Below are 13,843 nucleotides of genomic sequence, written 5' to 3'. Positions count from 1 at the left end.
CCAGTCCGCGGAAGAGATCACAAGCTCGGCACCCTTGGTCGCTTATATTTGCTTCCGAAAATGGGAGTAGGCCTCTAAGCGGACGTCTACGCTGCTCTGAGGCTGGAACAAAGAGCTCAGATAATAGCCAATTTAACACGTTAGTCGGGCTAAAGTTTCTCTCCGCGGTCCGTGAGCGCGTGCGGTATGTGTGCATAAACTTTGATGACAGCTTTATTTCTTTCTTTGCAGTGAAAACAAAACGACGCTTCTTTATTGACTGCGTTCTCTTGACAAGTCTTTCCAATACCAATAATATATACTTCGGCGCTCTTTGATACCCACGTTATAGAAAACTACTTCCGCATAGTGAATCCAGTGTGATTACGCGCTAATTAGCGAGTAATAATACATCTGCCCGTTTTCCAGCAGTTTTTCTTCATGAACACCAATAGTGCAGGAAAAGAGCAACGGGGGGACCAGCAGGAGAGGGCAGGTCATTCGGTGAGCTTGAATTACTACGGCAAGTAACAACATTAGGGTAACACTGCGAATTTTCGCGATACTGCAATGCATAATTTGATATAAGAATGCCATTTAAATATAAATATATAGAATGTAAGGCAGATGCCGCGGGGTAGATTTAGTTCTCCGGCTTTCGTGTCATTCTCCTCCTGCAAAGAGGCTTTCGTTTTTGCTTGTGAAAATTACTAGCCGGGACGAGACAAAATACAAAAACTAACTTCTAAGCATATAACTGCATGCGTAGCATGATGTGTGTGGTGTAAAATGTGACGCAGTCGGTTACCATTATGTATGTACCCCATCACAACATAAGTAACGTGGACTAAGTACCATTGAGCGCGTACTACACCACAGCGAGATGATGACTGAGTGTTGAACAAAAACTGCCGTTTCTGCGACGCTTTGTAAACCAAATGCATAAAATGTAATGGCCTCAACAAGTATTTCATAATGAAGATGTTCACAAAAGCACCACGAATTCTTCAGCACTATAGCAGCTATGGCTTTGCCCGAACGGCATATGGGGAAAGGGAAGACGTCTAGTCCTTCTCAAATTGAAGTCACTGGTGATTTACTTGACGCCTCAAATTAGAAAAAGACGATGTTCACGAAAGCGGTTTGGGTGCCGCAGAACACCTGGAAACGGGTTCCTGCAATTTCTTCTTTTGCCTAAGATATCCTCCTCTCGACATTTAATGCTTTGTACGGCGTTGACAAAAAAGTGGGATTTCGTTTTCTGTCAAAGGACTTCACTAAAACTACAGCTTAGCCGTATTATGAAAGCTAACTGCTGCAAGACAGTATCATAGATGTCGGCGAAGTTCATTAAATTTTATGTGGGGTGTGAGCGTGTATATTAAACGCGCCCGTGCATCTTGGGTCAAGAAGCACCTAATATATATGCGGTTCCTTGTTCCAGTTGATGCATGAAAGAGTGCATACTTCACTGCCGTGCACGAGTTATGTGGAACAAGACACGAGCAAAAAATATACAAACGCACTCTCCCCAAAGGTTTACTGGGACATAAGTGGAACAGTAACCGGAACCGCCGACATCGCATGACCCCATTTCTTCGGTTCCATATAAAAACCACGAACATAAAGAAAACAAGCTGACGGTTCCAGATAAGATCCACCTATATGCCTCGTTCCAGTTATTCTTTCGTTCGGATCCACATAAAATATATGGATCACCCTTTTTAACTGGAACATATATGGAACCAGATTAAGAGTGTGGAGAGGGCGGTAGCTGCACAGGACGCATTGAGAAAGACAGTATGGAGAGGAGGCTGGATAATGTATCGCCGCTTGTTGTTGTTTTTCCTTATGGCGCATACCCAACATCAGTCGTTAAACAGAAAGAGATTACTTCCTAGGTCTATTACTCGAGGAAAATTAGAAAAATTCCTTCCTCTTCTTCTCCTTCTTCTTGTCTACGTCCACTGCAGGGCAAATTCCTCTCACATAGAACTCCGATTATCCCGGTCCTGTGTAAACTGCGACCAGTTTATCCCAGCAAACTTCTTGATCTCATTTGCCCACCTAACTTTCTGCCTCCCCCTGCCACGCTTGTCTTGTCTGAGGATTTGCTCTGTTGTCCTTAATGACAACGGTTATCTTGCCTTCGCATTGCATGCCTTTCCCACACCCATTTCCTCTGATTAATTTCTACTTATATGTCCTTAACACGTGTTTGTTTCCCGACCCACTCCGCTCTCTTCTTGTCCCTTAACATTACACCTACCATATTCCGTCCGATTTCTCGCCGAGTCATCCTCAATTTAAGTCGAACCCTTTTAGTGAGCGTCCACGGATTTCAGATAGGTGGCGAGGCAGAGGAAGTGGTAAGCGAGCATATCTATTTAGGCCAAGTAGTGACCCCGGGATCTTGTCTTGTCGCATCTTGTCGCATCATCAAAAAAAAAAAAAAAAGGCTTTTTGGGGCAGAAGAAGGCGCATGGGGAAGCGTTACCGCTCTCCTTGCGCGCTCTATGCATCTTTCATGCTACGCCTCTAGAGCGCTGTACCAGGTTCGAAATGCTGCCTGGTGCGTTGTAAAACGCCGTCGGATACCACAAGAGGCTGTACTAGATAGGTTCAACCATGCTAGGTAAGTCTCCCCGAAACGCTAACAGCATTTCCTCACCAGACAAGGATTTAGCAACCCCGGTTGAGCACATTTGCTAAAAAGCTCCCAATTATTTATTTATTTACAAGAACCTTACAGGCCCCCGTATGGGGCATAGCGTAAGGGAAGGCAAAAAACAGTAAAAGCAAGACAAGAGCAAGTAAGCATAATATGTACAAGGGAGGCTAACCTTGCATTGCGAACACAAGGCACAAAAACACAACGACACTATCGGCCTTCAAGCACTTGATAGGCGTGGCTGCAAATCTTTGGGGGAGGCTTTCGTCCTGCAGTGCACATAACCAGGCTTAAGTTAAAGTTAAAGTTAAGTGACCCCGGATCCCAAAAATGAGGCAGAGGTAATTAGAAGGATAATAATAGGGTGGAGTGCATTCGGCAGGCAGGCAGGATATTTAATGGCAGCCTACCACTCTCCCTGAAGAGAAAAGAGTATAACAGCTGCATCTTTCCGGTACTCACCTACGGGGCTCCGGCTTATGTGGCCCCATCTAATTGTGTTTGCGCAGTGCATCGCGTCAGTTTCCTTAGTTTCTTGCAGTAGCTTCCGAGAACGAAAGGAGCAAGTACTTTGATCGATATCAATGCTCAGAGTCCCACTCATCCAGCTACACAACAACGTGAACGACGCCAAGTTCAACGTCCATCCGTTGATCCCGATGTGATGGTTAAACTGATAAAAATAAAAATTAAAACGGCATTACGAACTCTACTCGAACTTACGCTTATCAAATGACCCTCAATTTCCTTGTTGTTATCGTTCTATGATTTCGTCCAATAGGTATCCCTAGGCCTTCGAAGAAGATAAAGACAATAATAATGTACAGTATGTCAATTCACAGGAAGTTTAAAACAGTGTCTGTAGTGATTTCCGATGTGCCTCTCGAGTGCAGATGCAGAAAGGCCGCCCCAGATAGCTCCACAAAAACAGCATGTCTGCGAGAATAAGCGGGAAAAGCCCGCCTGCACAAAAACAACATTTTCAAGTTCAAATTATAGGGTAAAAACTGCATGCCGTGCAGAAACCGTGGTGTGAATTCTCTTGTCACCCCCGCTTCACTTTAAAATGAGCGCTCGCACGCTGCAACCTCACCCTAATGCCTCAGGGGAAGGAGTCACGCAGCATGGCGTGGAGACGTTCCGGTGGCATCGCTAAGCGCTAAAGGGCCTTTCAATTGCTGGGAGCGGCTCTTAATCACGACCTGGGCTGCAGGCAGGTCGCGTGCAGCCGGCGAACCTAATCTCCGGACCAGCCCGGCCAGGTTCTCTGCGGCCCTCTAACCGCAGCGTTTCGGCCGCAGTTACGTGCACCGTCGACCAAAAGAGAAAAAGGCTGGGACGAGGGTGTGCCGGAGAAGTTTACATCGTCGCGTGGACTACCTCGTGACATTGCGCTACGATGCCGTAGCGGCCTACGTAGAGCGCATGATGATGTCAATTTCGCTCACATTTGCCGTGTTCTTACACGGGATAACAACAAAGGTTATTCTCGTGGTACCAGATACCAGCACCTGCGGAAAAACCAGTTATTAGATAATCTCAGTCGTGAGCTTCCCGGAAAGGTGTCTTTTTTTTTGTTTTTTTTATTGATTGATTGATTTTAGGGTTTAACGCACCGACGCTACACAGGCGATGAGTCGCGCCATAGTGGAAGGCTCAGCGTTAATTTTGACCACCTGGGGATCTTTAATGTGCGCCTAAATCTCGAAAACACGGGCATTTTTGCTTTTCGCCTCCAACAGAAAAGCGGCCGCCATAGCCGGTAATCGAACCCGCGTTCTTGTGATCAGCAGCACAACGCCATAGCCACTGAGCTACCGCGGCAGGTTGCGGTTTTTTAGGCATGGACCTTTCCAAAATATTGTAGAAAGGAAGGAACGAAGAAAGGGGGAGGATTTACACCTGAGATAACTGGTACTCTGGTACTCATATATGTGAGAAAGAGAGAGGGTTGAGGGGGACCAATTTAATTTGGTGATTGTACGTACTTTCCTTACACTCATTAGCTCTGGCTTCGCATCTTCTCAGCGAAGTCGATTATCTGGTACATTGAAACAAAGCGTCATATGTTATATTCATTCTAATATTCCCGTTACATCACTGACATAGCTAACACCATCATCGCTCACGCATGTTTTTACCTCGCACGCAGCCTCACCTTTGACCCTGTCGATTTTCTTGGGCTTGGCAGAGCTGTGGGATTTCTTCGGTAGCATCGGAACTAGATTTCGCATGTCTGAAATAAACTAAGAGAATTAAACAAAATCTTATTTGAGGTCACGTTGCAGCCTCGGAATGTGAACTGCCGCTTGGCTGCGCCCAAATGAGACATTTAGTTCGAACACGCACGTTAGTTATTGCTTCATGAATTTGTCATAATGCCTCAGAACATTACTATCAAGGTAAATTTTGAGAAAGAATAAGAGAGGTGCCTCTTGGCTGCGCCAGAATGTTTCAAGTAGTTCAGACACGCGGGTTAGTTACACTTCATGTCCTTAGTAAAGTGTCTCAGAACGTTATCATCTTGGGAAATTTTGAGCAAGAACAAGGTTTTTCTGTGAGCTGTATCTCAAGTTTCGGTCTTCGACTAGAAGTGGCATCGGGCCCGCGTTTGTCCTTTTCTGTCTTCACCTTACGGTTCCCAGCGGTGCATGCAACTGTTCTTTCGAACGGGCCCAGACGGGCCGCATTTGTGCCGGCGAGCCCCCGTGAATCGCGTGTCGAGGCTCCGATCCGCTCCTCGCGGGTCTCCGGCCGCAGGCCCTATCTTCACCGCCGCTCTGGACGGCTGCATTCAAACAGGTCTTCTTGCCTTTCTTTTTTTCCGGAGGGAAATTATCGACCGTCTCGGGTTAAATATAGCGCACGGCTCTCCCCTTGCCAGCGGCAGCGTTTGCACACCTTAAGCAGGTGGCCGGCAGTGCTTCCTGAGCGGCCGCTAATCCCCCACGCCGCCGACAAGCTTGCTAGGTTCAATGGGCGGCTTCGCCTCAACCGGTGTTTCAGACTACGGCCCTACAGCATTTTGCACCAGTGGCTTTACCTTGCGTTGGTCCGAAAGTTACTCTGCGGGTTGGTTTGCGTATCAGCTGCTGACGTGCTCAATATTCTTATCTAAGTAAGCGTGTCGGGCCATACTTTTAAGATGAATTCATGCGAATTCGCCCTTTTTTTGTCCCTTTACGGGTGTAATCGCGCGCATAATCGCTGTTGACCTCGCAGGCAGTGCCGTGGGTGGAGCTTTATATACTGCGAAGCTGGATAAGGTGTGAGCGGGCTCTCGAATTTTATATGAGGAGGTTGCTCAGCCAGCCAAATTATACCACTCAAATTGCGGTGATTATTTCTTATTTTGAAGACTTTAGTCACAGTAGACGGTCAGTTTCTTTGGCGCCAGACGTTCGTCCACGATGCGCTAAGATGGCTAAAGGCGCGCTAATTTCGGATCAGTTGCGCCGCTTCCTTGTCTGAACGAAAGTGATTTCTACGGACAGATTTAAATTCCAAAATACGAAGCGGAATGACGATAACATTTTACTATACATGCGGATTGCACGCTCGTGTTTATTTCTGAAAGAATACCACTGAAACTAAATTCACCTGCGCGGGTTGGTCGTGCTTGCCCCATGTCTCCAACGTGAGTCCTGTAAAGCGTGCCGTTGCGCACGAACAATGTGCGTGCGGCAAAGCCAACCGTCAACACGGAACGAAAGAGCTGGTTGACGGGTGTCCATGTTTTGCGCTTCTTCAACGTTCGTACTCTCCTTTTAGACTTGTAAGATATGCATTCGTGTTCATAAAAAGTAGCCCTCGCTCTTCCTATTAACCGCGATTCTGTTTAAGCTGGTGGTTGGGCCGGCGAACGTGCACAGGAAAACCTCGCCGAGCGATGACTTCATCGCTCGCGCCGGCACCGTAGCTTTGCCTCGCCGCGCTCGGTCGGGACTCGTGTCACCACCTGTCGGAGGCACGGTACAACTGGTGCAAGCACGGTTTTGGAAACGGGTCGCGGGGTGGCTCGTTTACCGGTTGTTGCGACGAGTGGTGCAGTTTTGAAGATGCAAAGAAAATAATTAATGCCTAAATAAAAGAAGCCAAAAGGCCGTGAAGCAATAACGTTAATCCACCTATAAATTGTCGTCCCACACGCCAGACCATACAAGCCGAACGGTGGCCACCGAACGAGTTCAAAAACTTTGAGCAAACACTTGTCCCGCTGCGCCCTCTTCTACTCTTGGAGCTTAACCGCAAAGCCGGTGGGAACGCGTAAATTGTGCATACTCTAATGACCGATGGTTCATTGCTCTTTGGGGGGCTAACCCCGACTCAACGCAGAAAACTTGGCCGAGTCTCCAAGCATAACCACGCATAAACTTAGCCGAACTAAGAATAAGCTGGGTGGGGCCGCCAGCTTCGCTGTTTTCCCAGTTTTCGCGTCACTAGCGCGAAGCTGCCCCAATTTTTTTTATCTGCAATTAGTACTCATCCGTCGCCCACGGCCTCGCAACCTCCCTCCAATACCAAGAGGGCTGCCTCGCTCTCGATCGCTCCTGTACGATCATGCTGCCTCCACACAAAATCACAAAGGTGTTCCTGATAAGGATGAGGAACGGATAATTCCGTACGGATATTTTTATTCTTTCACATCGGGGATGCCTACAATGTTGTATTAGAAAATCCCCGATAATGAGTTACTTGTCAGTACTACGTCAATCTATACGTTGTTGACGCTGTTGTGTAATGATTTTGGAGAAGACTGGTAGGTAATATCTGATGTACGGACGTTAGTTAATATTATGTTTAAGAAGGGTTGTGTAAATTATTAAAGTGTTTATATATTATTAGTTATAATTATAGGAATGTCTTTCAGTCAATGGTGTAAAAGAGTGAATAAAATGTGAAAGAGTAAAGCTGTATATGGCTAGCCTCTATCAAATCACCTCCGTAGATGTAGATTAACACTTTTTCTCCTTACCGCGGTTGACGGCTTTCTCAGAGCTTATAAATATTCTGAAACGAGAAGGTTATATAGGCAAGATTTTTCCAAACCACTATATCTGGTAAATACTTCATACTTGTGAACATTGTTGAGCAAACAAAAATTGGGCATATTTGAGGCAGAACATCAATGCATAACTGGTGATAGCAGTGTTCTTTTAATTGAAAAAAAAAATGTATGCTTGATTTTTGTAGTAGCAAATAAAAATATCCCAGTCGAAAAACACAACAGAAATGTGTGTCGTACAACAGCAATATCTGTCGTTGCAAAACAATCTCTGTGGGAACCACAAGACGGTATCTTGTGCGACAGAGAGAGCTGCATTGCTTAGACAGCGCTAGTCCGAGCCTATGTGCCGCAATATCTTCAGTAGAGAGGGCCCGGCCATAGCTCTCCCAGAACCCGTGAGATTAGAGGTTAGCTTTTACTGTGGAGGACAGTAGTTGTTACACTTCCGGATGATACTGGTCATCGGGTTCTCCCACAGCTAAGGGGAGGGAAACAAAAAAATTAGGCGAAGAAATTAGGGCTGTCTCGTTCGTCCCGCCACCTTCACTGAATATTGACGCGCCTGCATGCGCGCGAACTTTGATACGGTGGTAAGAACATCCGTGCCCCTGGAATGAATGAGGCTTAAACGATACAGAATGAACTACAAACCAATTCAGTAGGTTTCCAAATAATAATCGCGAGCTTAAACGAGGATGATTATCGTTAATGGTGGTGGGGGTGGGGACGATGGAGATGGTGATGACAAAACCGTAAGCGTTTGAGGTAATAGTAGTGCAGATGATAGTGACGCCAACGACACGGCGATAATACTTTGAATGGTAATAACTACGATAAGTGTGATTTTCAGTACCATCCCACTTTTAATATTGTTTTCTCCATAAATGCTCCTTTTTGTTCATACTTCGCTCTTGGCACTGTGTATGCCGCACTCGGTCATCGGGACATAGTGATTGTTATTAAAATTAGGATCACACTTTTGGACGAATGGTGTCTTTCTCAGGAACGTAACAGAAGCATTTTAAAAATTGCCCATTTTTGCGCACATTAAGCTTCAATGTGAGCAAAAGGGAAAAGTTCAATTTCTTAGGGATGTTGGATTTTTTTCCCGCAAAACCGAGAGCAGAATGCGCCCAGTAACCAGCTTTTGATGCAAATACAAGGGGTTCTCTAATATGAAAATGGCACCGAGGTAAAGAAAACAGGATCGATAAATCGTCGCAGCTGGCTCGACGAGCTGCATTTGACAGGCAGCCGCAGTGAATATGCAAGCTTACAATTCCGTTCGGGTAACACGTAAACTATACCCATCCTGGCCCATACAGGCTTTCCATAATAACTTTAGCGAGCCGACCTAATAAATTACGCTGTGTGCGTGTAGTAAATAATGTACGCGTCTGTGTTTTAGTGGGGATCTAAAACAAATACGCCGCGGGCACCTAATATAAATTAAATTTAATCTTGTGCACCGGTTAGAGTAGCATCGTAATGATGTAATCGCTGACGTGCTACTAATCTTGGCCTCAGTATTTGGGTTATGTTTTTGCTTTGCCTTATAATAAGGGGGGCATGGCCTCCTCAGTCGTTTGATTGAATTTAGCCTTTCACCCGAGACACTACTTGTGGAATGCTTGTATTGAATAAATGCCAACTCAAACTCCACAATAATTTTGCCTACAGTCCACTTTGAGGTTTTAACAGGCTAGCGTATTGACTTAAAATGCATCTCTAAATCATGCATGTGAAGGAAAGAAGGAAGGTTGTAGAAGGAAGGCAGGAAAGTTGACCTGGCTAGAGCCTAGTTTGCTATCCTGCAAGTGGGAAATGGAAAATAGGCAAAAAAGGGAAAGGAGAGAAGGAAGAAAAGTTGGAGCAAGCAGACAGTTATCACCAGCGCTGAAGCACTAAACGTTCAGTTCAGTGATTGCCACTGGAGGCTTTGAGTCTATAGTGTGGAGTTCAAGTTCGTCGCCCGTAGGAAGCGTAAGAGTCCCTTAGTCGCCTTCTGAGCGGACGACAGAGAATGCCAGGGACACAGAACCTTCTCCGCCGAAAATGGCCGCCGAGAGTCCAGGCTCCTCAGTGCTGACGACAGGTTCTTTCTTTCAGGCGAGCAGCGTGGGAACTCATATAAAACGTGGCATGTGATGAGCACTATAAGTTATGGTGTTCAAGAATCGTTAACTTAAATTTTTAATGTTAACTGTCAGCAGCTTTGGTGTCGTGTCGTTTGTTAAGATTAAAAGAAAAAAACGGGGTGGGGCTCGTTCCTCTGCTCAACCTGAAGTCATTTACACGCACTGAAGTGGGAGGGGGTATTTATATTTTTAAATTAGGCTTACCAGTCTGGTAGTTTATTGCCCTGTCAAGTAACGACATGCGGCCAGTTGTCGTCACGTCGCCAGAGAGTAGAAAGGGCTTTCTACGCGCACCACGCATGCCACCCTTATCAGGCGAACGCTTGGATGTGGTTCAGCAACTGTGAAAGCGGGAAGCTAGTGTTCTTTCTCACCGGATTGGGTGGAAAGAGAAAGAGATGTGTAATTAAGCCCTAATTCAAAACGTGGGTCTGGTGCCCCTCGCTGGTTTCGTTTTACCCCGGAAAAGTGGTTGGGGTTCTCACTCACGCCTGCAGGATTGTTACAACGAAAAGTTTATGCGACGTGTTTCTCAGGCTGGGATCTCCGTTAGCGAGCAATCTAATCCTCACAACTCGCAGATTCCGCGGGGAGTGGAAGAGAAATGTACAATGTCATTCATACCATTATTGACCTCTACTTTGTCTGACTTATCCGAGTCAATTGCACAACGAAGGAGGAGACATTAGCTCAGGCAGCCGCCAATTACACTCTTATTGGCGAGCAATTCCGGCAATGTTGACCTGAATCTCGATTCGCTTGCTCGATTAGCTTGTACTGGCACGAGAGATAGCTCGTACCAGTATGCATGGGGACCATCCCTCTTTTTATTGTGCAAGACATAGTGACTGGACTGTGTATTGCTGTTAAGATGTCGGCTGTGTTCAATGCGGCATTTGTGCGCGCTGCACGCAGGCGAGCTCGTTCTCCGATGGACGGCGCGAGTGGCTCGAGTAACTGGACGGGCGTCGGCGACCAGGACACGGGCGGCGGCCTGCTGCCCACGAGCCCGTTCGCGGCGGTGTCGTCGAGCGGCAGCGGCGGCGGAAGCGACCCGCTGTCGACCTCGACGACCTCGACGCCGTCGCCGTACTGGTACCACGCAGGCGGGCGCGTGCTCTACACCACGTCGACGCTGACGCCCGAGGCTGCGCGGGCGCAGTACTATGCGGCCTACGACCCCATGACGGGCCTCCGCATCGCCGCCACTCTGGGCGCTATCATCACCCTGTTCACGCTGTTCCTCATCTACAAGAGCAAGTGTCGGCCCGCCAAGTCCAACCAGCCCCAGGAGGGCGTCTAGGGGCAGACGCCGAGCACTCGGAGTTCCCGGAAATGCTCCCCTGTGGAAGGGGGCGACAGGAACTCTAGTCACGGAACGCTTGCAGTGGGGAACCGCGGTTGCTAGACGGGAAGTGGAGGGCCTAGCCAGTTACCGGGTCTCTTTGAAGCTGCTCGAGTTGGCCATCTCGTGCGTGGTGTCGATCCCGCTACGACAACTGCGCAATGTTAATTGATAACGAAATGGGACAGCGTACTGAGAGCGTATCTCGAGCGCGTAGAAAGCTGCCCAACTGGAGTTGAGGTGCCCGCGTAGGACAAGCCCTTTGTGTCAAGAGTTCTGTCATCATCTCCTCGTTTTCACAGAAATCATCACCTGCTCTCTTCTTCATTGTTTGTTACAACTAAGATGTCGAGTGCGGACGGGTGACTTTTTTGAATGCTGCTTAATTCCGCCGCGATTTCTGCTATATCCCCGACCACGTGCACTAACCTTTATGGTCTTGAATTACGGATCACATAGTATGAATAAGAAACTGGTTTTATTTGTTGGGCACTGTAGAGGACATTGACATGTTCACCAAATGTTGTTCAGTTGTATCCTTTCACCGAGGTGAGAAACCTGCGTTTGTGAAAAACCTGGCATTTGGCAGCTTATTTCTCAAGCTTTGTTTCTGGGCACTGCACCATGTACAAATGTTCCGGAAGAACAATTCTATATATTACAAAAAAAATCGCTATGATAGTTTATTATAGCTGAGCAGTAATAACTTAACTCCAGCGTGTTTTCCCTTTTTTTTTTCTTTTTTTCTTTTTGCCGAAGATTTCTTTTCGCGTCCTTGCGACGCTTTGTAAGCTGCCTCCCCCGCATTGTTTGTTTTCCAGTGAAGCAAATAGCGTACGCGGCGGAACAAGACCACCGACGACGATCGGGCTGCGAGGTGAAGGGCAAGCGCGATGCCCGACGGGACCCCGAGTACCGCGAGACGGAAAACGCAAGACGTCGGCGGGGCTATAATCCCGCTGAACACTTCACTTACGCGACGGCGCGGTTTAGCAGGAGTCTGGGGTCAACCGTCGCTTGTGTGGTGTGTCATTGTCCGTAGTTCCCCGAAGACCTCAATCCAGTCACTACGGTAACCCACAAACAGCTCCTTTGGTCATCCAACTTCATAGAGGGGAATGTCACTGATTTTTTAACTCAATGTACGGGTACGGTTCATTCAAAAGGCCGATTTGTCCCATTAACAATGGTGCCAATTTTAACGCAAGCGAACTACAACTAGGCGAGATATCAAGGAAACAGCGCAAACAGTGGCGGCTCACCAACCCCTTTCTCGACAGGTACCAAGAAATATAATTTTCGATAAACAAAATTTTCTGATTTTTGGGGCCCCTCTAATTCATTTTGAACAACGCATTGGAATGCTAGCATTCAGTTAACTTGGTGACAACTCTGTTTAAGTATTCTCCTATTACGCCAGTCTGGTGTAATGTAGCGAGAATGTTTCTTCATGTTTTAATATTTTTTTACGTCTTCCTGCAATAAACCGTCCGTAGGCACTGAAATGAAGTTAAGTGAGTTACAAAAAAACTAGTTTTTTTAAAGTGAACACAGTCGTAATTTGTCTTCGTCGCCCGTTTAACAAAAATCCACACTGCCTCTGGGGTGTAATGTATATAGAAGCGAACGTTCCAATGCAATTTGTAATCAGTGAAAAAGCATCTTTTATGGATCTGAACAGGAGAAACTAACGTCTGTTTATGCATATTGGTTGTTTCGATACAATTTTGTTGAAATTATTAAATCAAATATTTTGTTTTTATGGCCTATTTCCCATAAACAAGTCCGTTTTCTATGTCCCCACTGAACTCACAACAAGTCCCCACTGAAAAGATGCAGAACTCACTTTATCTACAGACTGTTCGCGATCGAAGGTTCATATGCGCACGTGCCGCAAGCAAACAGGTCGTAACACGTGCTTGAAAGGTGGATATTGCCGTGAGAACAGTCTGCGCTGCCTTTTAGCATGCAATGTGAGAAAAAAGTAGCGCACGGTTCCCTCGAGTTGCACGCAGCCAGTGCGATAATGAAGGCGGAAGCCACACGCGTGTAGTCGGCATGTTGACGCAGCCTGTCGCATCATTAAGCTGGTTGCCATCGGTTCATATAAAGACTGTTAGCGTTCGCGCGTTGTCAGGACATCAGATGTGTTGGCGAGGTCTGGTCCGGCAGTCCCACTTGGTGTGAGTCTCTGCGCACTCGAACTTGCAATCTTTCCTTCCTGTCAAGAAGGCAGGGGGAACAGCGCTGGCGAGTTGACCTTGTTTCAAAGCACCTGACAGGCTTGGCATCCGTTTGAGACTTGTGCCGGCACGTCTCCTTGAGCACGTATCCTTCAACAGTCAAGCAATTTAATGTTTCTAAGCCCCTTCGTTGATTAGGCAGGGACGGAGAGGATGTTAGAGCCCCTCGCTGCGCAACTACACCTTCCTGACGTTTGCGAACAAACCCTAGAAGCAGTAAGCTTCCGAACCAGTTTGGGAACCGCCGGAATTTGAGGTGCCATCGGCTATCGCATGACGCAGTTTCATTTTTGTTATGTTGTTTTCGCTTCGTTGCGTCTTATTTTTGTTAAATACGCTTGCGTTTAGTTTTGATGTGCGCTTTAGTTATTTGATGTTCAGTTGCCAGCGATGTCAGTGCCACCGTCACATGGCGCTTTGAAGTGGTACTAAAAGAAATACAGATCCCTGAAGGGGCTA

General features: G+C 46.9%; 1 protein-coding gene across 1 annotated transcript in view; it reads left to right on the top strand.

The window, feature by feature from the left end:
* LOC144173234 (uncharacterized) overlaps positions 1 to 12,895 on the top strand; it is a 147,917-nt gene extending 135,022 nt beyond the window's left edge. Inside the window, exon 2 of the mRNA XM_077701730.1 lies at positions 10,712 to 12,895. Coding sequence (XP_077557856.1) covers positions 10,712 to 11,099 — 388 coding nt within the window. The 3' untranslated portion in view covers positions 11,100 to 12,895. The remainder of the gene's footprint in view (positions 1 to 10,711) is intronic.
* The last annotated feature ends 948 nt before the right edge of the window (positions 12,896 to 13,843 follow it).

This window comes from Haemaphysalis longicornis, unplaced genomic scaffold (genome assembly GCF_048455015.1).
Source record: "Haemaphysalis longicornis isolate Haplotype H1 unplaced genomic scaffold, Haemaphysalis longicornis Haplotype H1 scaffold_3, whole genome shotgun sequence".
Lineage (NCBI taxonomy): Eukaryota > Metazoa > Arthropoda > Arachnida > Ixodida > Ixodidae > Haemaphysalis > Haemaphysalis longicornis.
This window is presented reverse-complemented; position numbering and strand designations above follow the sequence as displayed.